Source organism: Leptodactylus fuscus, chromosome 1, assembly GCF_031893055.1.
Source record: "Leptodactylus fuscus isolate aLepFus1 chromosome 1, aLepFus1.hap2, whole genome shotgun sequence".
NCBI lineage: Eukaryota > Metazoa > Chordata > Amphibia > Anura > Leptodactylidae > Leptodactylus > Leptodactylus fuscus.
Genome location: NC_134265.1, coordinates 10189805 through 10213934, shown reverse-complemented (window position 1 = coordinate 10213934; position 24130 = coordinate 10189805). Strand labels below are relative to the sequence as shown.

The following is a 24130-nucleotide window of genomic DNA, read 5'->3' as shown; positions in this document are numbered from 1 at the left end:
CTCGTAGACAAGCCATATCTTGATTTCTTTCCCTTTGCAAATTTAATTAAGGTCTCTCTGCATTTAATGGACTGATGTTCACCTAGGATGATCTTACCATATACTACACAATTTCAGATGTAAAATGTAAAGTTCAAAGTAAGCCAATATGCTGTAATATTCAGTGGAGGCCATTCAAAATTGGCCCCCGACCCTTAAATAAAAAGAAAGTAAGGACTTTCCTGGGACGTTGAGAGCTGGCGGAAAAGACTGATGGTGTGGACATCAAATGAGAGAAAAGTGAGTGAGGGTACTGAGGGAATGACCTGACAAGTGCACTGTGGTGAGAGAAGTACTGTATGTCTACCCCACCACCCTGCCTCTTGTCAGGACTAGAAGTGTGTGAAAAGTGTAGGCCACCATAGGACAAGGGGATGAGTGAAGGGCAAGCAGGATGACAGATTTACTAATATCCAATCACAGCTATCTCCCCCTGACGAAGCCACTTGTGTGGTGAAACGCGCGTCGGGGCGCGTATCGGTGCATGAAATACATAAAGGTAATGTCCTAGTAGTTCATATGCTATCTTTTCATGTCTGCAATGTTGCTCTTACAACACTAAGTGTTAAATCATTGGCCTTGTAACCTAGTATGCTTTTGGTAATTCCAAGTTCTTATATTTATTCTTATATAGCCAGTGACATTCACTTTCTTAAAATGTTATATCATGGAGCATTGCATTGACTATTTATTGAGTATATCATGGAAACCTATTAGTATGTATGTTCATTGCATCTATTGCTGGTTGCACCATTGCTTCTGAATATATTGTTAATTTTTATGTAATTTTCAATAAATTTATATATTTTTTGAGAGATTATTCTGTCTTTTTGTGGTAGTTGGCCTATAGGCCGAGGTGTATAGTTCTTATAAATACTACCTAGATTTGCCCTATATTTTTTGTTTGACGATAATATCCAATGGACTAGACTGACCAATAAAGGCCACCAATCAAAATCAACCGCGATTACCAGAAGTATTCTTGAAAGTATCCTTTATTATGCCAAACCACACAATGTGTTTCAGGACGGATTATGTCCCTTCCTCAGGTGTACAATGGACAAATGGAACAGAACATCTCACCTCCATCAGATATATATACCATCATATCAAAAAACACTCCCACATGGGGGTGAACATATATCTCATAAACATATTGTGTTCAAAATCTATCTATCCACACGTACGTTTGTATCGTATCCAACAATATTCCCTAGAGTTGGTGAAGAGACCATTAAAAGCATTAATGTTTCTTATTTGCATATTGCCAGCTGTGAGATCTTCCAGGGCTATATTCAATCCTATGGGGTAAAGAGTGTCTAGATGATGAATCTAAAACATTTCCCAAGTATTAGCTGTTCAAACCTATTAAGCATGTCAACAGGGATCTGATCGATCAGGGCCACAGAAAAACCCAAAACGCTCTTGTTATGTGCACTTGCCGCGAGTCTAGATACACTATGCTTATCGTATCCACTACAAACAGTAAAACGTTGTTTATATGTTTCATCCCTAAGATTCATGGTGGTTCTGCCCACATACCGTAGGCCAAACGGACATTCAAGGAGGTAAATCACAAATGATGATGAGCAGTCTACCCTAGATTTAATAGAAACTCCTCTTGGTGGACCCGCTCCTTATCTCCTTGATGTTATGTTAAATGCACTGGCAACACTTGGATCTCGCATACCCACACTTATAAGTCCCCACAGCCGATACCTCCACTGTATTAGGTGGTCCTCTACTCAATGATCTCATCCCATCTATATGTTATCCCTGGTTTGTTAGGAAGAATGTCCTTTAAATAAGGATCATTCCTCAAAACATACAAAAGATAATTCTTATCCGATCTTGTGTTCCATTGAACATAGTAGTAATTGAATTTAAAATTATCTCGACCAATTGTCTTTTTGAAACCAAACGATTGGACTGCATCATCATTTCAGCTCTAACTTTGGCTGAATCCACAATGGATCTAGGACTGGGCTGATCACCTGGAGGTGCTGCACAGAAAGGGCCACAGCAGGCTCTACCTGCTTAGGAAGCTGAGGGCCTTCGGAGTCCAGGGGACACTTCTTAGGGCCTTCTTCAATTCTGTGGTTGCTTCAGCCATCTTCTTCGGTGTGGCCTGCTGGGGGAGCAGTATATCAACCAGGGACAGAAATAGACTTGACAGGCTGATCAGGAGGGCCAGTTCTGTCCTGGGGAGCCCCTTGGACCCAGTACAGGTGGTGGGTGACAGAAGGACACTGTCTGTGGTGACCTCCATGCGGGAGAACAAATCCCACCCCATGTATGGGACCTTGATGGGACTTGGCAGCACTGTAAGTGACCGTCTGCTTCACCCCAAGTGTGAGAAGGAGCGCTATCGCAGGTCCTTCCTTCCAACCGTGACCAGGCTGTATAATTTACATCAAACCAAGCAAAGATCACTCCGCACAGAGAAATAATGATTATGACGATGACCAAGAAGTCTACTTCTTTCTCTTCTGTTCCTTAGCTGCTATGGACTCCTGGTATATCTTCTCTTCTCAGCATATGTGTGTGTACGTCTGTATTATATTACTGTGGATTATCCTGTACCTGTATTACTATGCTGCTGTAACATGCTGAAATTTCCCCAATGTGGGACTATTAAAGGATTATCTTATCTTATCTTTAACCAAGAACTGCTTCTTCATGACCTCACTTTAGGTTTCATAATCTAACTCTTTTGTCCAATTTCTGCGGACCCTTTGAATTGTCCATAAGGGACAATGTGACTCTTTTCCTGCCTACTGTACACCTTAAGAAAGGATGTGCCAATCCCGAAACGCATTGTGTTGAAAGTGGCTTAATAGAGGATTGTCTTCAAGCTGACCTCTGGTAAGCGCGGATATTTTCTATGTACAATTGGAAATTATTGGTGCGTTGTATTGCATCTGTATTCAAAGGTCATTTATATGGATTCTACTAGAAGGGAGTTGTGACTTTATCACAAACCCCTAAGATGAGCATTTTTCTCTGGTTGGGTGATAGTGTTTACATATGGTAATGCGCTAGGTACCTGGGCGGTGCTGTTTCTCTTTTGTCTTCATAATGTGATCATAGGGAGGGAATTTCCTCTGTTCTGGAATATGTGGAAAAAGCAGAAGTTACCATGTCCTAAAAATATTAATGTTGGTATTGTCTTGCCTAAGGTTAATCCTGAACCTGTTAGAAGCTGTGTTTCATTATCATGGGAAGATACTGTCTCAAGCATCTCCACTAGTGGCCGCTGTTCTCAAGTGTAATTCTTACTCCAAGCACTGGAGGCTGCTGTTCCCTGGCTCTTGCCCACAATCAAGATGGCGAGTATTGTTTCATGACTGTGGCCATCTTGTTTCCTGTTTGCGGTCATCTTGCTTCCTGTTTTAGGCCTATGTAAACCTAGAGCACATTATGACCCATGCTTGAGTATTTATTGAGTGTTTATTCCCAGTCCTCTAGGTCTGAGGTATATCTTGCTCAGATTACCTTGGCTCCATCTGCTTACCCACTTGTGTACCGACCTTGGCTAAATTTGACTACCCCCTTGTGTACCGACCTTGGCTCTGTCTGACTATCCGTTTTTGTATTGACCTCTGGTTATCCACCAACAAAGTCTCCTACTCCGCGATATCTGCTGTTCTTCCTGGCTATCAGATTCCAGCTGTATCCCCAGTATCATAACAGAACCCTTTGATTCTGACAGGGAAACACCTGCTGTAGGGGTGACCTAGGATGGTAAAAATTTTCCCCTGTCTGGTGATGCTGAAGTTCAAGAGGGAGTTCCCGAAATGCCGGAGCTTGAGGTGTCCCGTGACAGTTTTGGGACTGCCCAAATGAGAGATCCTAATCTGGATCATGCCAGGGAAATCATAAAAGTGGTAAACGGTGAACCCCAGTATCCAGGGGTTGATAAGGAGTTCCCCTATATGTCCATGCATAGGGTGAACCAAATTCGGGGAGAAATTGTTGAACATTTGGTGGTGCCCCGGCCCTATCAAAGGGTAGTGTTAGATTTGACACATAAGACCAAAAGAGCACATTCTACAGCATTTCTATTGGCCAAGAATTGATAAACATATCCAAGACTATTGTGACTCCTGCCCAGAGTGTCAGCTAAACGCCCCTGTGTCACACTTTAGGAGTCCTTTAGTATGCCTACACATCATAGAGGTGCCCTTTAACAGAGTGGCAATGAACCTGCTAGGTCCTATTGTAAAGTCTGCTAGGGGGCATCAGTATACACTAGAGGTGTTAGATTATTCTATACAATACTCTGAGAGCGTATACTTGAGACATACCTTGGCTAAGCTAATTGCCAAGGAGCAATATATTTCTCAGCCAGGTCTACCCAAGGAGATCCTGACTAATCTAAGGACTCCTTTTATGTCCAAGGTAATGACAGAAATTCATAAGCTCCTGTCAATTAAACTCCTGCCAGACAGATGGCCTAGAGGAGAGGTTCAATAAAACCCTTAAGGGCATGCTAAAGAGGGGGGTTAGCAAGGACGGCAAAGATTATGATTGCCTACTGCCCTATTTAATGTTTACAATCCAGGAGGTACCCCAGTCCTCCACAGGTTTTTCCCCATTTGAGTTGGTGCATAGTAGACACCCACGTGGTCTCCTAGACATGGCCAAGCAAACATGGGAAGAAGAGCAAACTCCTTACAGGAGTGTAATAGAACACATTACTGTGATGCAGGACAGAATCACAGCAGTCATGCCCATTGTTAAGGAACATATGGAGCAGGCCCAAATGGCCAAGAGCCATGTCTATAACAAAACGGCAAAACTTAGGACCTTTAGTCTGGGTGTTGGTTCCCACTGCGCCAAGGAGAGATATCCCAGAGTCACCAGGTGGTTCCTGACTCTGTAAAAATTTGAATTTACTGTGGAACACAGGGCAGGCAAGCTGCAGGGGAATGCTGATGCCCTGTCCAGGACCCATTGTATGATGGCTAAAAGTGTCCTCCCTACAGGTCCGAACAAAGGAAGGGTATGTGAGAAAGTGACAGACAGAGTGCTGGAGACCCGCTGTATCAGCCACAGGTTTCTGACCTATGTGTGGTCCAGGACGGGTCTGGATTAGGCTTCAGCCCAGGAGTTGGTCATAGGATCAATACTCTCCCTTAAAAGGCTGAAGAGCCTGCACCTCAGGGCAGATCCAGGGAGTGAGAGGAGGCGTCTGGGTCTGTCCTGATACTCTGAGTCTGGTGAGGCTGTGCTTATTTGTTTGTTCATTGGCCGTTAGTAAGCCACACGTATAGTTAGCTTTCTACTACTGTTTACTTAGTAGCTCAGACGAGCAGGATTTTGTTTCTTACTGTTTTGTCAAAGTTAAGGCTGTATTTTATTTTGCTAATATTTTGTGCCTGACGTAAAGGTTTATTTATTTTTCTGTTTTTGTTAAATAAACCGTTTTTTTTTCCTGGTAAATATATACCAAAATAATACATATCGAATACATCATTGCATGATAAGAGAAGAGGAAAAAATACTAACCTAAGCAGTGAGATTCGAAAAAAACAAACATAAATATGAATAAATTAATAAAAATGCAAAAGACACAAATGAATGAATAAGTAAAGGAAAGGACTAAAAGAATAAAAGGATGGTCTAAGTGTAAAGAGCAATAAAACCTTATAGAAATAATGATTATATAAATACAATCTGCATAGAAAGATATAAGTGGAAATCACAAACATGGTGTAAGGCCGGCCCAGATTCCATAAAGGCACTTTCCTTGTAGGCACATGATCCTCGTCGTTATCATCATCACCAGCTGTTTCCCCTCCTCCTCCTCTTCCAAGAAAACAACAGTTAGGGCCCCTTCACACGGCGTAAGCGCTCGGCTCATTCCGAGCCGAACACGCGAGGGCTTCTAAACACTTCCCATTCACTTCAATAGGAGCGCGCGTAAAGCCGGCTTTACGAGCGCTCCCATTGAAGTGAATGGGAAGTGTTTAGAAGCCCTCGCGTGCACGGCTCGGAATGAGCCGAGCGCTTACGCCGTGTGAAGGGGCCCTTAACCATAAAGGAATGTGTGGCTAGGAGAAAGCAATATACTTCTAGTCTTCCAATGGTTCTGCAACTTAACTCACACCTGCCTAGGATGCTGGTGGTACAGTCGCTGCCGAACTGGTTAGTGGATTCCTCCCCATTCTGCCAATTGATGGCCTGTGCTCAACCTCTATGGCGGCCCAATACAGTATCTGTAAGGCTTAGAACCAGAATTTTATAACCTTGCAGTTAGAAATGGAGCCACAACAGGCAGCTGACACCTACTGGCCGCACTCAAGGGTACAGTCGTATCTAAAGTGTACCTATAGGCTAGCAGATAACTGACCCCATGGAATTCTGAAACAAAAGGTTAGAGCAGTGAAGGGAGCTGGTCCAGTTTGCCATGGGACCATTGGCGTAACTAGGAATGGCGGGGCTCCGTGGAAAACTTTTGACATGCCCCTGCGCACTCTAGTGGCCCCTGCACATACTATTACGCCCCATAGAGGCCCCTGAACTTAATATTACGCCCCATAGTGGCCCCTATACACAGTATTTTGCCCCATTGTGAAAAGCCATGAACAATTATTATACTCTGGGGTCTTTTCAGGCCCCAGAGTATAATAATCGGACACCGGGGGGCAACATAATAAACAGTCACTTACTCCCTGTGAGAGAGTGAAGGGTGTAGTCTGGGAAGACAAGTATATTCCAGCCAGGCACCTAAGGGGTGTGTGGTGAGACTGACACCAGGGAGGTCAGCTGACTAATCAGGCCCTAATAACAGTCTGTGTGAAGACTAGCAGGGTGTCACCGCACTGACAGAGCTGACCTGTCCAGACCAGACCTCCAAAGCAGGTACTGTGCCGTTGTTGTTGTTGCCAAGGTGGGAGACTGGTAGCCAGTCTCCTGTATAGTCAGGGAAGTTTCCTTATGTTTAAGTTAGTTTCTCAGCCAAGAAGGGTTTTGTTTATCCTGTGGCTTTGCAAAAGCAGTGTACGCGCTACATGTGAATAAAGCCTGAACTTGTGTGCAATCCAGTGTCTGTGTCCCTGTTTCCTGCACTGCTACAAGCATCTACCTCAGCGATTCCCCATATAAGGTGCTTCGGGTGTGGGCATAAGTGCAGTGAGACATACACAAGCTGAAATAGAAAGCCACAGCTATGGAGGAGATTGTGAAACAGCTGATACTGGCTAATCAGCAGCAGCAAGAGACTAACAAGCTGTTGCAGCAGAGGCCAATGCAGTGCAACAAGAGACTAAGGGGGCGTTCACACTACCGTCGGTGTCCGACAGGTAGTGTCCGCTCTTAGTGTCTGCTCAAAATCTGGCACGGACATTAGGAGCGGACACTAGCTGTGTCCGTGACACCTGTCATTTATTTAAATGGGCATCGGGTGCGTTCTTTTGCACTCTGTGCCCTTCCTTCCCTGTCTGCAAGTGTTCCCTGTCTTCTCAAGCGGACAGAAAAACCCTACACACACGCTTAGACAATATTGGTAATAGACTCTGTACACACAAAGACAAATGTGATAAAATGTAGATTATTCACTTATAACTATCCTCTACATACTGTACTGTAATCATAAGGGAGGAAATTACACCTCCGTCTCCCTGTGTCACCACCTTCTATTTACTGTACTGCTGCTACTCCTAAATAGCTACCACACACAGACAGCTCTGCTACATACACATTACACACAGACGGCATCACTACATATATGTCACACACAGACAGCTCTGCTACATACACGTCACACACAGACAGCTCTGCTACATACACATTACACACAGACGGCATCACTACATATATGTCACACACAGACAGCTCTGCTACATACAGATCACACACAGACAGCTCTGCTACATACAGATCACACACAGACAGCTCTGCTACAAACACATCACATACATACGACTCCGCTTACATACACGTCACACACGGACAGCTCCGCTACATACACATCACACACAGACAGCTCTGCTACAAACACATCACACACGGACGGCTCTACTACATACACATTACACACAGACAACATCACTACATACATGTTACACACAGACAGCTCTGCTACATACACGTCACACACAGACCGCTATGCTACATACACGTCACACACAGACAGCTCTGCTACATACACGTCACACACAGACAGCTCTGCTACATACACATCACACACAGACAGCTCTGCTACATACACATCACACACAGACAGCTCTGCTACATACACATCACACACAGACAGCTCTGCTACAAACACATCACACACGGACGGCTCTACTACATACACATCACACACAGACGGCATCACTACATACACGTCACACACAGACAGCTCTGCTACATACACGTCACACACAGACAGCTCTGCTACATACAGATCACAGACGGAATCACTACATATATACTCCTATACTCCTAGTATATCTTCTCTTCTCAGCATATGCGTGCCTACGTCTGTATTATATTACTGTATATTATCCTGTACCTGTATTACTATGCTGCTGTAACATGCTGAAATTTCCCCAATGTAGGACTATTAAAGGATTATCTTATCTTATACATGTCACACACAGACAACTCCGCTCACATACACGTCACACACAGACGGCTCCGCTACATACACGTCACACAGACAACTCCGCTTACATACACATCACACACAGACGGCTCCACTACATGCACGTCACACACAGACGACTCTGCTTACATACACGTCACACACACACACATAGCACTGCTACATACACATCACATACAGACAGCTCCTATACATACATGTCACACACAGACGGCTCCTATACATACACGTCACACACAGACGACTCCGCTTACATACACGTCACACATGGACGGCTCTGCTACATACACGCCACACACACATAGCACTGCTATATACAAGTCACACACAGACAACTCCACTTACATATACGTCACACACAGACAGCTCTGCTACATACACGTCACACACAGATGGTTCCCCTACATATACGTCACACACAGACAACTCCGCTTATATACACGTCACACATGGACGGCTCCGCTGCATACACGTCACACACAGACAGCTCCTATACATACATGTCACGCACAGATGGCTCCACTACATACACGTCACACACACACATAGCACTGCTACATACAAGTCACACACAGACAACTCTGCTTACATACACATCACACACAGACAACTCTGCTCACATACACGTCACACACAAACAGCTCCACTACATACACGTCACACACAGATGGTTTCCCTACATACACGTCACACACACATAGCACTGCTACATACAAGTCACACACAGACAACTCTTCAGAGAGATCTGATATCTGATCATGTGATTGTGACTCCTCCCACACATGTGACATCATCAAAGGTAATTTAGCTCACTAGGATTTAGTATCTTCTGCACAGATGAAAAGATAACAGCAGGACCTGATCATGTGACTCCTTGACTCCTTCAACACTTATGACATCATCACAGGTCCTGCGAGCAGACGGCTGCTGTACCCGAGGAGGTAAGTGCTCACTCTCAACCCTTCTCATACATTCAGTCACCCTCCTTGTGGCCCCCTACACACTATATTGTCCTCCTTGTGGCCCCCACACAATATAATACTAACATACATGCAGTGTGCAAATTAAAAAAAATTGACAAAGGTTTCCATAGATTTATCATAGTTGTGTCAAAATGTTTTAAGGCAAACTTCAGAAAAAAGTCACTTATTTTGTAAGGGAATTGGTAGAAGAGCAATTCCCCAGTTGCTGCTGGTGAATCCTGGGAGGAGGGGAAAGACAAGACAGTGTGTCCTTAGCTGAACCCCTCCCTTGCCCCTGCCTTCTTGCCTCACTGCCCTAGGCAACAGAGGGAATCTGGACGGCAGTCCCTTCATATGATATTGTTGATAACACAGAACACAGACAAGACAAACAACAACAAATGGAAGGTCAGCTAGCCAAGGGGTCGGAACTAGTAAACGCAGTACATAATCAAAATCCTAGAGAATAGTCACAAGAAAGCTAAAGGCCAGGAATTTAACTACAAACAGTAAGAATATAGAGCCAGCACACACAGAAAGGCAGATAACAAGCACTAAGGTGAGGATGGGAAGCAATATATAAGAAGAAAGAACCTGCCCCAGACTGGATTGGAAGGAAAGATGTCAGTCACACAAGTAAGGCTGAGATTAACTATTACAGGTGCAGAGGGACACAAAGGTGTAAGAGATGGGTGTGGTGGAAAATCAATTACAGAGGTGAGGAATAGGACAGTGTTCAGACAGTACGACAAGAACCTAAAGCAAGGAATCATAGCAGGACACACCTCCTGCGCCATAGCATGTGGATTTTGTGGACTCCAGTAATTCTAGGGCTTGGCTGCTTTAAAGGGATTGTCTTGAAGACTTAAATTTACCTTTTCACAGTCCATGGAACATTTTGGACATGGCGGACCAAAGGGAAGAGATGGGAAATGTGGGAAGAAGTCTGTGAGTATTACTGGCAGAAGCCCAGCCTAATGAAAGATTATGTATGATAATCTGTTTTCCCTTAGCCTAAACAGCAGCACAACTGGGGTATTCCTGCCCCTATGAGCTGTTAGGACAGGTGGAATTTTTAATTACCTAACAGCTTTTGACCCCTATAAGAGGCCGGAAGACCTACTCCCCTTTGTGTTAGTAGCAATTATCCTATTAATATTATAAATGTGAAAGTTTGTGAGTTTGTGTGTTGTTTGGATGTTCGGATGTTTGTTCCTCAATCACGCAAAACCCGCTCGACCGATTTGGCTGAAAGTTTCCACAAACATAGTTAATACACCCGATTGCGCAATAGGCTACTTTTCGTCACAATAACGCACATACATTTGTGCCAGGAACCCCACAAAACCCAAACTCACACCACCATCTCTGCAATCTCACACACTTTGGACCATAGCAAGCCACAAAATTCATATTACCCTCTACAGCCTCGCCCCTAACCCCACACAATCAAATATACATAGACTTTACCACTTTGCCCCTCACCTTAACGATACTCCAGGAGGCGCTCTCTAACGCTCCGGAGCAGCCATGTTTGCCGACCCCCACTGCTCTGACAATCCGCGACACCGCCCACCCATGTCAATACCCCTAGGCGGTCTAATAAATGCAAAAAAAAAAAGTTTAAAACAAAAATATATATATATATATATATATATATATATATATATATATAAACAAATAAAAAGGATTAAAAATTCAAATCACCCCCCTTTCCCTAGAACACATATAAAAGTAGTTAAAAACTGTGAAACACATACATGTTAGGTATCCCCGCGTCCGAAATCACCCGCTCTACAAAGCTATACAAATATTTTTCCTGTTTGGTAAACACCGTAGCGGGAAAAATGGTCAAAAGTGCCAAACCGCCGTTTTTTCACTGTTTTGATTCTGATAAAAATTTGAATAAAAAGTGATCAAAGCAATAACATTTCCCGAAAATGGTAGAACTACAAAGTACACCCGGTCCCGCAAAAAAAGACGCCCTATAACACACGCACGTATAAAAAAGTTACGGCTGTCGGAATATGGCGACTTTTCAAAAAAAAATTTTTTAACATAGTTTTGGATTTTTTTAAGGGGTCAAAATGTAAATAAAACCATATAAATTTGGTATCCCCGGAATTTTAACGAAACACAGAATACAGGGGACATGTCATTTTGGTTGCACAGTGAACACCGTAAAACCAAAGCCCGTAAGAAAGTCGCAGAAATGCATTTTTTCTTCAAATCCCCATTCAGAATTTTTTCCCTGCTTCCCAGTACATTATATAGAATAAATAATGGTGGCATCATAAAGAAAAATTTGTCCCAAAAAAATTAAGACCTCATATGACTCTGGGAGCGGAGAAATAAAAAAGTTATGGGGTTTAGAAGGAGGGGAGTCAAAAACGAAAAACCAAATCAAAAAATGCCATCGGCGGGAAAGGGTTAACTTCAAATACTTCTGTCCCAAAGTCACTATGTAAAGTTTATACCAACACCGTATATATAGCAGCTCTAATACAAAATAACTTCAACACAAAAGTCTCACGTATTCTCTGAATTACAGCAAGTTACATTTCATATCCCATACCTTCTACACACTACTAAAACCTTACCCACGCCTGTATATACCCACTTCTACAATCACCGCAGACAAAGTCGCGGGTACCAGCTAGTAATAAATAAGTACAAGTTATGCAAATAACACAGATAGTACAATAATACAGCATAGGGAGGGAGCCTTGTGCTGCTGTTTGGGCTAAGGGAAAACAGATTATCATACATAATCTTTCATTCCCCCTACGCCCAACAGCAGCACAACTGGGGATTTAGCAAGTATAGCTTTACCATAGGGTGGGTGATCCTGGCAGGCTGACGCTAAGACAGTGTGTTCAAACGCTGTAGAGTCCGCCATCCGCCAGTCCAACCTGGATGCTTGGCAAAAGATAGATGTGAACTCCAGGAAACAGCGGCACATATCTGCTCCAAAGAAAGAGAACGTCTTTCAGCCCATGATGTTGCAACTGCTCGAGTGGAATGGGTGTGGACGAAGTCCGGAGCCGGAAGGTCTTGGGCACATAGGGAACAGGTCATGGCTTCCTTGATCCATCTTGATAAGGGTTGGTTTTGATGCTTTGGTCCCTCTGTTGTGGCCAAACACGTTAATCAGTAGATTTTCTGATCTCCGGAAAGGCGCTGTGCGCTCCAAGTAAACACGTAATGCTCTCACCAAGTCCAGCTTGTGCATCCTGTCCTCCCACTCGGTAACAGGAGAGGGGAAAAAGGCCGGCAAGACGATTACCTGGTTGATATTTTGAGAAGTGGGTACCTTTGGCAAGAAACCTGGAACAAACCTTAGTTGAACTCTGTCTGGAAAAAAGGTTAAGAACGGTTCGGAGGCCGCTAAGGCCTGTAGTTTCGCCAACTCTCTTGGCAGAGGTTATTGCCAATAGGAAAGTTACCTTGTATGACAGGTACTTCCAATCCACTTCCGATAAAGGTTCAAAGGGTGGAGTACAGAGACCCTGTAGAACCGCCGCTAGGTCCCATGTAGGGATAGGGGGCTGAACTTGAGGGCGAAGCCTGGCAGCCTCTCTTAGAAATTCTCTAATTAGAGGATCTAGAGGTAATCTGGTCTCCAGGAGAGTGGACAGAGCTGAAACTTGAACCTTCAGGGTAGCGGGTGCCAGCTCTCTTCCAGGCCGTCTTGTAGAAATTCCAAGACTGCATCTCTGTTGGGGTTGCGCTGGTTACTCATACACCAGCTTCGGAATATTCGGGCGACCCTTTGGTAGCTCTGGTTAGTTGATTCTGCTCTTGAGTGCGCCAATGTTCTTAGCACTCCCTGAGACAATCCTCTTTCGCCCCCTATGGGCTGGTTAACCTCCAGGCAGTGAGGTTGAATTTGTCCAGGCCTTAACAAGACCGACTGTTCCGGATTACCAGCTTCTGCGCTGGTGGAAGCCTCTAGTAGTTCCCCCGACTCATAGGAATGAAGTCGGTGAACCATGCCCTTTTTGACCAGAACGGCGTGCTCCCTATTGCCGATGTCTGGTTCTGCCTGAGTTTCGTCAATACCTGGAATCATCGAAATGTGAGGAAAAACGTATGCAAGTTTATACCTCAAAGGTATTGACAGGGCATCCAACGCCAAAGGGTTGTCCTCCCGATCCAGGGAGCGAAAACTTTCTACTCTGGCGTTGTAATGGGTGGCCATCAGATCCACCTCGGGGAGACCCCCCCTCTTGTTGAGATGGTGACAGGTACTCTGGTGCAGGGACAACTCGCCTGAGGTAATCAACCTTCTGCTGAGTTGGTCCGCTAGGATGGTTAGGCAACCTGGGAAATGAACCGCTGACAGCTGGGAGAGCTTCTGCTCTGTCCAGGCAAGGATCCAGATGCTGACTTGTGGAAGGGAGGGGGACCCGGTTCCCCCCTGTCTGATGCTGAGGCTGACTATTGTCAGGTTGTCTGTCCGACCCCTGATCGTCTTCTTCCCTGGAAGTGATACAAGCGTCGGAAGTGCCCAGCAAACTGCCATAAGCTCTTGCCAGCTGGATGAGCGCGTTCTCTCCAGGTAATTCCAGGTGCCTTGTACCGGGGTCTCCCCCAGATGAGCTCCCCATCCTGTGAGGGAGACATCTGTTGTCAACAGGGTCCAGGTAAAGCTGGCCGAGGACTTCCCAACGCGAAGACGGCTCACCAGGCTGGTGATTGCCGAGTGCTGATGGTTACCTGGAAAGGCTTCTACAGTTCCGAGGGACAGTAATTCCAGACTCTCAAGATCTCGTTGTGAAGTGGGCCCATGTGCCACCGGCCCCAGGGAGCTTCTTCTTTGGGGCCGGACATCGACCCTAGGGTCTTCCTGGCTCTCGTGAACTTCCTGGTGACAGAGAGATGATGAAGTGCACAAGCAATCTTTCCCCCGCAAGGAGTGGGCAAAGAGATCATCATGGTGAGAGAGTCCTTGGTGAATCCCCGGAACTGGATCCGTACTGATGGAATCACTGCTGGCATTAGCCAGACTATTAGCCAGCCAGGCTGTTACGACCAAGCTACTACGGTCTGGTCCTGCATGATAAGGGCCTCCTTGGCTTGGGCTCTGGGAAACTGGTCGTTCCGATAAGGGTCACTGAAGCCTCTTGGAAGGTGCAGGGTAGAAACGACCGGAACTCTTGCCTTTAGGAAGATATGGCGGGCTGCGGGTCCGACGTCTGGGAGGGTGGAACATTAAAGATGCTGCATCCTTCTGTCTGGGTGTACAGCCACTATTAAGAACTTCCTGCGCATGCCTTTCCTGCGCTTGCGGGAGGTTCCGCGCCCCCTACCTCTGGACTGGGGGCCAGCGCGCCTCTGACCTCTGAAGCCCCTGAAGGATCTTCGGCCTTGAAAGGCAGCCCTCCTCCTTTCGGGCGGCTGTGGCAGATTCTTTGTCTTTGTGTCTGCAAGATTCTCCATAATTTTGTCAAGCTCCCTGCCGAAGAGCCTCCCTGGCTCGAATGGGAGCACACAGAGCCCAAACTTTGAGGTGTTGTCCACCCTCCACGGTTTTAGCCATAATGGTCGCCTGGCTACTGTAGAGAGAGCCATAGCCTTTGAGGCTAGCCTCGGCTGCATCCGTGAGGCCTCCGCTATGTGGTCCACCATTAAATTTATGTCGGACATGGCCGACAAGAGGTCGTCACAGTGGACCCCAGTGTCTATATTTCTAGACAGGGACGCTAGTTCGGCCCGCAGGCCAGAGATCACCTCATTCGCAGCGATGGCTACTGAGGCCTGAGAGGAGGCCGTAGAATATGCCCGCCTCAAGGATCCCTCTACACAGCGGTCCATTGGGTCCCGCAGGCTCGAGCCATCCTCTGCGGGAAGCACTGTTCGCTGCGACAACTTCGCCACAGTGATGTCCACTTTGGGGGGCGGGCCCCACACTCCCTGCTGGGACTCAGATACCGGGAAGAGTGCTTTAAAGCGGGCAGATGTTGAGAAGGCTTTTTCTGGACGCCTCCACTCTCCCTTCATGACGCGGACAAGGTCCGAATTGGCCCTGAATGACATCAACCTGCGGCTAGGTCCCTCGCCAGCTTCGCAGTCTCTGGGCCTAATGGCTCTAAAGAGCCTATTCATTTTTCCCAAGGGAAAAATCTCCCCCTCTGTCTCCTCTGGGTCCTCGTCTGAGGACTCCACCTCCCTGATGTGCAATCTTTCCAAGGAGGGGAGGGAGGTCTCGGCCACATCAGGCCGGGGCCTCTTCTCCAAATGAGAAAGGGTGTCATCCACCTTTCTCATGGACTGGGAGAAAAAGTCCTTGACCCATGAGACTACCTCCCTGATAGGGGTAGCCTCAGAGGGGGGGGGGGGGGGCTTTACAGCCTTAACAGAATCTGTACTCGCAGTCATCTGGGAGGGGGATTCTGCATTTGGAGCAGGTCAGTTGTTTCCTCTTTGACGTGGTCTTCCTTCACGGCAGGGCTGCAAGAAAAAACACAGTGAGCGGCACCCCGGCTATGGGGGGCCCCAATCTTAGGCCCCGAATACCTATGCCCTTACCGGATGACGATGAGGAAGACATGCTGAAAGAGAGGAAAAACAGACAAAAAATGCAATAAGGAGGACCTCCAAATCCTAGGAGTAACTAATGCCTAATCCTCAGGCACGGAGAGGGCCTGCTCTCTGCCTGAGAGTGAGGGGAGGCTGCTGGAGCAGCGCTGCTCCAGTGGCCTCCCCAAACCTCCGCTCGGTGCTAAGCCAGTCCAGGACAGCTTGTCCTGGACTGGCTTAGGTTAGCAAAAATGCCGCCCTCCCTGGGGCCCTGGCATAGCGCCGCCTGAAGCGGTCGCTTCAGGTCGCCTCATGGGAGGTGCGGCGCTGCATAAAATCCTGCCTTAAGCCAGTCCTGTGTGAGGACATCTGGGAGGAAAATGACCATGTGGAGTCCTTATGGGTGGAAATTATGGGAGGAACAAAGAATAATAAAATACTGAGAGGGGTTTGTTAAAAATTTCTAAATATAATGGAAGAAGCTGAAGATCTACTTATCCGAACAGTACTCGCTCATCTCTACTACTAATAAAACAAATAGATGAGGCTGCAAAGCAGAATAAAGTCATTATTATGGGGGATTTCACCGACCCAGATATCACCGGAGGGGCAGAAACCTGCAGGTCCAACAAAGGGAACAGGTTATTATACAGGTCAGTAATACAAGACAATGACCAATCACAGCTAGTGCAGGAACCAACAAGAGGCTCTTCTAGGCCTAATTGTAACAAATGGAACCGACACATTGTCACAAGTGGAGGTCGGGGGTCATCTAGGTAATAGTGACCATAAAATAATAACTTTTCTTCTACATATTAACCCCTTCCCGCCGATGGCATTTTTTGATTTTCGTTTTTGACTCCCCTCCTTTTAAACCCCATAACTTTTTTATTTTTCCGCTCCCAGAGACATATGAGGTCTGAATTTTTGCGGGACAAATTTTTCTTCATGATGCCACCATTAATTATTCTGTATAATGTACTGGGAAGCAGGAAAAAAAAATTCAGAATGGGGTGGATTTGAAGAAAAAATGCATTTCTGCGACTTTCTTACGGGCTTCGGTTTTACGGCGTTCACTGTGCAGCCAAAATGACATGCCCTATGTATTCTGTGTTTTTCGGTAAGGTTCCAGGGATACCAAATTTATATGGTTTTATTTCCTTTCTGACCCCTTAAAAAAAATACAAAACTGTGGTAAAAAAAATTTTTTCTAAAAGTCGCCATATTCCGACAGCCGTAACTTTTTTATACGTCAGTGTACGAGGATGTATAGGGCGTATTTTTTGCGGGGCCAGGTGTACTTTTTAGTTCTACCATTTTCGGGAAATACTATTGCTTTGATCACTTTTTATTAAAATTTTTATCAGAATCAAAACAGTGAAAAAACGGCGGTTTGGCACTTTTGACTATTTTTCCCTCTACGGTGTTTACCGAACAGGAAAAATATTTTTATAGATTTGTAGAGCGGGCGATTTCGGACACGGGGATACCTAACATTTTTTTTTTGCATTTATTAGACCCCCTAGGGGTGTTGAACCCCAGGGGGTTGATCACTAATGCAATGCATTATAATGCATTGCAAAAAAATCATTTCTTTTGCAGGCTGCATAGACCAGCCTGCAAAAGAAAGCGCTTGCAGACAAGCCTGGGAGCCTTGTAAAGGCTCCCGGCTGTCATGCTAACGTGACTTTGGCCCTGGAGCATGCTCCAGGAGCCGGCGATCACCGGCAAAATGGCAGCGCCCATGCGCCGCCGGGAAAACGGGGTTAATGCCTCCGATCGATCCGGGGACCGATTGGAGGCATTAGAGCCGGTTGTCTACTGTTTAAAGCAGTAGACACCCGGCGGCTATGGCGGCCGCCCGGCTCCCGGGCGGTCAGCATAGTTACACACCCGACATGCGCCGTACTATTACGGCGCATGTCGGAAAGGGGTTAAAAAGATGTTCATTAGAGGGTGCACAAAACACTAAACTACAGGAAGGCCAATGGTCACCAACAGAGAGAGGAGCTTAGCAGTACAAACTTGGAGAATGTCCTCAACGTGACCGGGACACAAACTAAATGGGACATTGTCAAAAACATTCTAAATAGGAGCACTAGAAAACACATACCCTATGGGAATAAGCGGGCCAGAAATCATAGAAAACCAATATGGCAAGCTAAAACAGTGAGGAGTGCAATGAGGGATAAAAAGGAAGCATTTAACCCCTTAAGGACACAGCCCAAAAGTCCATTAATGACCAGGCCTTGTTTTCCCAAACTGACATGTGTCCCTTTATATGGCAATAACTTTGAGACCCTATAATTTACACAAGTGATTTTGAGATTGTTTATTCATGACACATTATACTTCATGTTAGTGGTAAACACTGATCAATATTTTTGTATTTATTTATAAAAAAAAAAAAAAAAAAAAAAAAAAAAAAAAGAAAATATAATTTAATGGAAATTTTGAAAAAAAAAATTGCAATTTTCAAAATGTGAATGGTCTGCTTTCCAAACAAAAAGTCATATCACACAAATACATGAATAAATATTACCCACCATATCTCTGATTTATATTCGATCATCTTTTAATCATACATTATAAACCTCACAAGTGTAACAGATTTCCCAGATCTACAAGAAAATTTGCCAAACTAATGTTTTAGGAACCACTTCAGTTCTGAAGGGGATTATAAAAGCCTATATATTTAAAAAATAAAAATCACCCCATTTTCAAAACTGCACCCTTCAAATAATTCAAAACAGCATTAGGGAAATTTGTTAACCCGTTAAAAATTTCACGGGAATTAAAACAATATGAAGGTGAAATTTAGACAATTCATTTTTTTTTTTTTTTTTTTAAGAATATATTCATTTAACTCTAAAATTAACACATTCACAAAGGGTTAAGGGACAAAATGTATCTCACAGATTGTTGTGCAATTTCTCCAGAGCAAAGAAATGCCTCACATGTGGGTGTAAACTGATGTTTGGGCACATGGCAGCACAGAAGGGAAGGAGACACACTAGGGGTATGAAAAGCAGATTTTGCTGGAATCGTTTTCAGGTGCCATGTTGCAATTGCAGATCCCCTAAAGTACCAATACAAAGGAAACCCCTAAAAGTTAACCCATTTTGGAAACTACACCCTTCACAAAACATATCAAGGGATATAATGAGCAGTTTGACCCTACAGCTGTTTTACAGATTTTATTAACATGAGCAACTTATAATGAAAATTGGAATGTTTCCAAAGATATGCCATTTCAGTGCCCTATATGTTGTGCTTAGATTGTGTCAGCAGAGACACACACTCCAGAAACTGTTAAACGGGTTTCCGGACACAACAGCTTTTGCAGCATTCGTCTCTGATACAAGCCGAGCACAATAGATTACACACTGAATGACGTATTCCTGGAAAAATTGTCATTTTCACCTTTCACCATCAGCTGTGTATTCATTTATGGATAATAAATTATAGGAACACTTTTATAAATGTTCACTATACCCCTAGATAAAATCCTTCAGGGGTGTAGTTTCCAAACTGGGGTGACAAGTCACAGAATTCTACTTAACTGGCGTTTCAGCTCTGCAAAAGTGTCATGGTGTCCAAAACCCATTTTCAGTGAACACAGTCCATCGCTACATCTACAAGTTCAAATTAAAACTCTTCCACACAAAGTAAAAGTCATATATCAACAACACCCAGAAACACCGCGGCTTCTCTAGGCCCGAGCTTATCTGAGATGTACTGATACAAAGTGGAAAAAGTATCCTGTGATCTGACCAGTTCATATTTCAAATTGTTTTTTGGAAATCATGGATGTCGTGTTCTCCAAGCCAAAGAGGAAAATGACTGTCTGAATTATTATCAGCACAAGGTTCATAGGCCAGCATCTCTGATGGTATCAGGGGAATGTTAGTGTCCATGGCACATCTCTGATGGTATAAGGGCGTGTTTGTGCCCTTGACATAGGTAACTTGTACATCTGTGAAGGGACCATTATTGCTGAATAGTACATACATGTTTTGTAGCAACATATGCTGCCATCCAAACGACACCTTTTCCAGGGACGTCCCTGTTTATGTTAGCGTGGCTTCGTAGAAAAAGAGTGCGGGTACTAGATCGGCCTGTCTGCAGTCCAGACCTCTCTCCCATTGATAATGTGTGGTGCATTATGAAACACAAAATATGACAATGGAGACCCCAGACTGTTAAGCAAATTAAGTTGTACATCAAATAAGAATGGGAAAGAATTCCATCTACAAAGCTCCAACAATTCGTGTCCTCAGTTCCCAAACACTTATTGAGTGTTGTTAAAAGGAAAGGTGATGTAACACAGCGGTAAACATGCCCCGGGCCCCCGTCTTCTGTTAGCCCTGTCTCAGCTTTTTTGGAATGTGTTACAAGCATCAAAGTCAAAATCAATGAATATTTGCAAAAAATTTTAAAAAGTTTATTCGTTTGAACATTAAATATCTTATCTTTGTAGCGTATTCTATTGAATATAGGCTGAAAAGGATTTGTAAATCATCGTACTCTGTTTTTATTTATGTTATACATAACGTCCCAACTTCATTGGAACAGGAGTTGTATTATACTGTGTGGGGGCAACAAGGAGGGCATTACGGTGTGTAAAGACTACAAATGGACACATTATACTGTGCAGGGGACACAAGGAGGACATAATAGTGAGTGAGGGCGACCTCTGATGACATCATGACTATGTGATCCCACTCTTGTGAGGGTAGAGATGTTCTGCATTGTACAGGGTAGTGCAGTGTTATTGAGACAGAGGAAGATGCTGAGAAGGAGGAGAAAATGTGTGAGCAAGAAGGGACCTTTGGGTGTATTATATGAGAAGTAAGAGGGAAACATAGAAGTACAATTTAAGAGCTTGAAGAGGGAGACATTGGGGGTCATTATTTGAGACCTGAGAGGGGAACCTGTGGGTACATGATGAGATCTAGATACAATAGACTTTATACATGAAAATCAGTCCCAAGAGGCATCTGAATGTAACCGAGTTGCCATTAAAGGAATCCCAGATAAAAATAACCTCGGTCCATTATATAATAGCAAACAAATTATAGTTTGACCATAATTAGAACTTTAAAGAGGACCTTTCATGGTCCGGGGCACAGGCAGTTCTATATACTGCTGGAAAGCCGACAGTGCGCTGAATTCTGCGCACTGTCGGCTTTCCCGATCTGTGCCCCGGGTAAAGAGCTATCGGTCCCGGTACCGTAGCTCTTTACAGTCAGAAGGGCATTGCTGACAGTCAGTCAGGAATGCCCTTCTTCACAGCAGCGCCTATCGCGCTGTACAGTATGAGCGGGGAGGACCGCCCCCTCCCTCTGCTCACAGTGCTCGTCCATAGATGAATATTATCAGGAGGGGAGGGGGCATTCCTCCCTGCTCACACTGTACAGCGCGATAGGCGCTGCTGTGAAGAAGGACGTACCTGACTGACTGTCAGGATCGCCCTTCTGACTGTAAAGAGCTACGGTACCGGGACCAATCACTCTTTACCCGGGGCACAGATCAGGAAAGCTGTCGGCTTTCCAGCTGTATACAGAACTGCCTATGCCCAAATTGGTGAAAGGTCCTCTTTAAATAACATTAAATTAAAATAAAATTATTTAACCTTAAAAAAAATGTGAATGTAAGTCCTTGTTAATACCTAGACGGGTCAATGACTTCTAGTTGAAAATCCACTTACATCCGCTTCTTCCTTGTGTGACTTTTCTGATGTCTAACAAGATCAGATTTGTGAGCAAAACATCTCCCACATTCTGTACATGAATATGGCTTCTCCCTTGTGTGAATTCTCAGATGTATAACAAGATTTGACTTAAAGATAAAACATTTCCCACATTCTGGACATGAATAGGGCGCCTCCCCTGTGTGAATCTTTTGATGATTAACAAAATATGACTTAGCCATAAAACATTTCCCACAATCTAAGCATGAATATGGCTTCTCTCTTGTGTGAGTTCTTTGATGTTGAACTAGATTTGATTTAGTCGTAAAACATTTCTCACATTCTGGACACGAATGTGGCTTTGCACCTGTGTGACTCTTTTTATGCCTAAGAAGATATGATTTATCCATAAAACATTTCCCACAATCTGGGCATGAATATGGCTTCTCCCCTGTGTGAATCTTTTGATGCTTAGCAAGATATAATTTAGCCTTGAACCATTTCCCACATTCTGGGCATGAATATGGCTTCACACCTGTGTGAGTTCTTAGATGTACAACAAGATTTGATCTAAAGAAAAAACTTTTCTCACATTCTGGGCATGAATATGGCTTCTTCCCTGTGTGAATGTTTTGATGCCTAACAAGATATGATTTATGGCTAAAACATTTCTCACATTCTGGGCATGAATATGGCTTCTCCCCTGTGTGAATTCTCTGATGTAGAACGAGTTTTGATTTAGAGATAAAACATTTCTCACATTCTGGACATGAATATGGCTTCTCCCCTGTGTGAATCTTTTGATGTTTAACAAAATTTGATTTAGCTATAAAACATTTCCCACAATCTGGGCAGGAATACGGCTTCTGCCCTGTGTGAGTATTTTGATGTTCAACAACATGTGATTTCTTAATAAAACATTTCCCACATTCAGGGCATGAATATTGCTTCTCTCCTGTGTGAATTCTTTGATGTCTAACAAGATGTGATTTCCGAGTAAAACATTTCCCACATTCTGGGCATGAATATGGCTTCTCCCCTGTGTGAGTTCTTTGATGTTCAACAAGAGTTGATTTCTGAGTAAAACATTTCCCACATTCTCTGCATGAATATGGCTTCTCCCCTGTGTAAGTTCTCTGAAGATGACTACTTCTACAACTTTCATTTTGCTTAACAGACCGTGATGAATTACAAGAAAGATCTTTCTCCTGAAGGGCTGAGGGTATATCTGAGGAAATGGCATGTTCTTCATATGGATCTTGTGTGAAACCATGATCCTCTGCTTTATAATCTGTGGATATCTGATATCTCTCCGAGTTCCTGGTACAGTCACCTGATAAGAAGAAAACTGATGTTACTATTTCTGAATAACATAACCTTATAAGTATATTCCCCACTGAGCTGCCGCTGCCTGAGACGCTTCAGACCGTGTGAAGAAGTGAAGTCAGTGGCTCAGGCAGCAAATGACGGCAGCGCGGCCTATTTCATTAGTATTCACTGGAGCTGAGACGGAGGTCGGTGATAGTGAATAGTAATGAGGGGGGCAGGAGACGTCAGCACTGCTCTAGGTCACTGTAGAGGTGAACTCAATCCATGGCCGCTTAAATATGGCCACTTATGTGGAATAAGCTCACCGTGTAAAAAAGTTAGTCACCCCTAAAAAAAAAAAATCATGAAAATCAGCATCATTTAATATGGTATAACTCTGCCTTAGGTCTTGATAACCGCTAGATGCAGTTAGAAAGTGAGTCCACATGGTTTTGCTAGTAGATCTCATCCAGTTCAAGACACTCGCTGAGCAGTTGATGGCGCCAATCCACCAAATTGCGGTGATGCTGATGTTGGCATTTTACCTGCTGTACCAACATTTCCCACAGATTTACGATGATGGTTGAAGTCAGGTGACTCGACCGCTGCCCCATCTGTACAGGCTTAACGATTCATCTTTACTTGTGCACTAGGGTTACTAATTTTTTGCCCAGTGAGCTTACTTTAGAATGCCATAAATCTTACTGTATTACACCCCATACACACAATAGAATCCAAACCACATCTGCTGGATTTCCCAGCCTGAACTCACCGCGGATCTGCTGTCCCATACAGTATGTAGTAGGGTCTGTGGAGTCACAAGAAAGCAGGGACTCCTAGCGTCATAGATCACTAAGATACAGGGAGTCCTGGTGTGTGGACAGAGTTCGGCTGGGAAATGTGACTGATGTACAGACCAGATTTTCTAGTCCGGATTCCATAGTGTGATTGGGTCTAAGGTGAGGTTTACACAGTGACATTTGTAGAAGCTGCTTCAGGAATTCAGAAGAA

The 24130-nt window shown here is 44.4% G+C and overlaps 3 protein-coding genes and 1 pseudogene across 3 annotated transcripts in view; 2 read left to right on the top strand and 2 right to left on the bottom strand.

Annotated features, from left to right (window-relative positions):
- LOC142189797 (uncharacterized) overlaps positions 1-24130 on the top strand; it is a 373599-nt pseudogene that overhangs the window by 165311 nt on the left and 184158 nt on the right.
- The window catches only part of LOC142189984 (uncharacterized), a 373254-nt gene that overhangs the window by 256921 nt on the left and 92203 nt on the right, over positions 1-24130 (bottom strand). The window lies entirely within an intron of this gene.
- Positions 1-24130, bottom strand: part of LOC142189952 (uncharacterized) — a 67870-nt gene that overhangs the window by 23542 nt on the left and 20198 nt on the right. The window contains exon 6 of the mRNA XM_075262262.1: positions 22449-23144. Coding sequence (XP_075118363.1) covers positions 22449-23144 — 696 coding nt within the window. The remainder of the gene's footprint in view (positions 1-22448; positions 23145-24130) is intronic.
- Positions 9541-24130, top strand: part of LOC142190613 (gastrula zinc finger protein XlCGF66.1-like) — a 410056-nt gene continuing 395466 nt past the window's right edge. The window contains exon 1 of the mRNA XM_075262304.1: positions 9541-9576. The gene's annotated coding sequence lies outside the window, so the exon portion shown is untranslated. The remainder of the gene's footprint in view (positions 9577-24130) is intronic.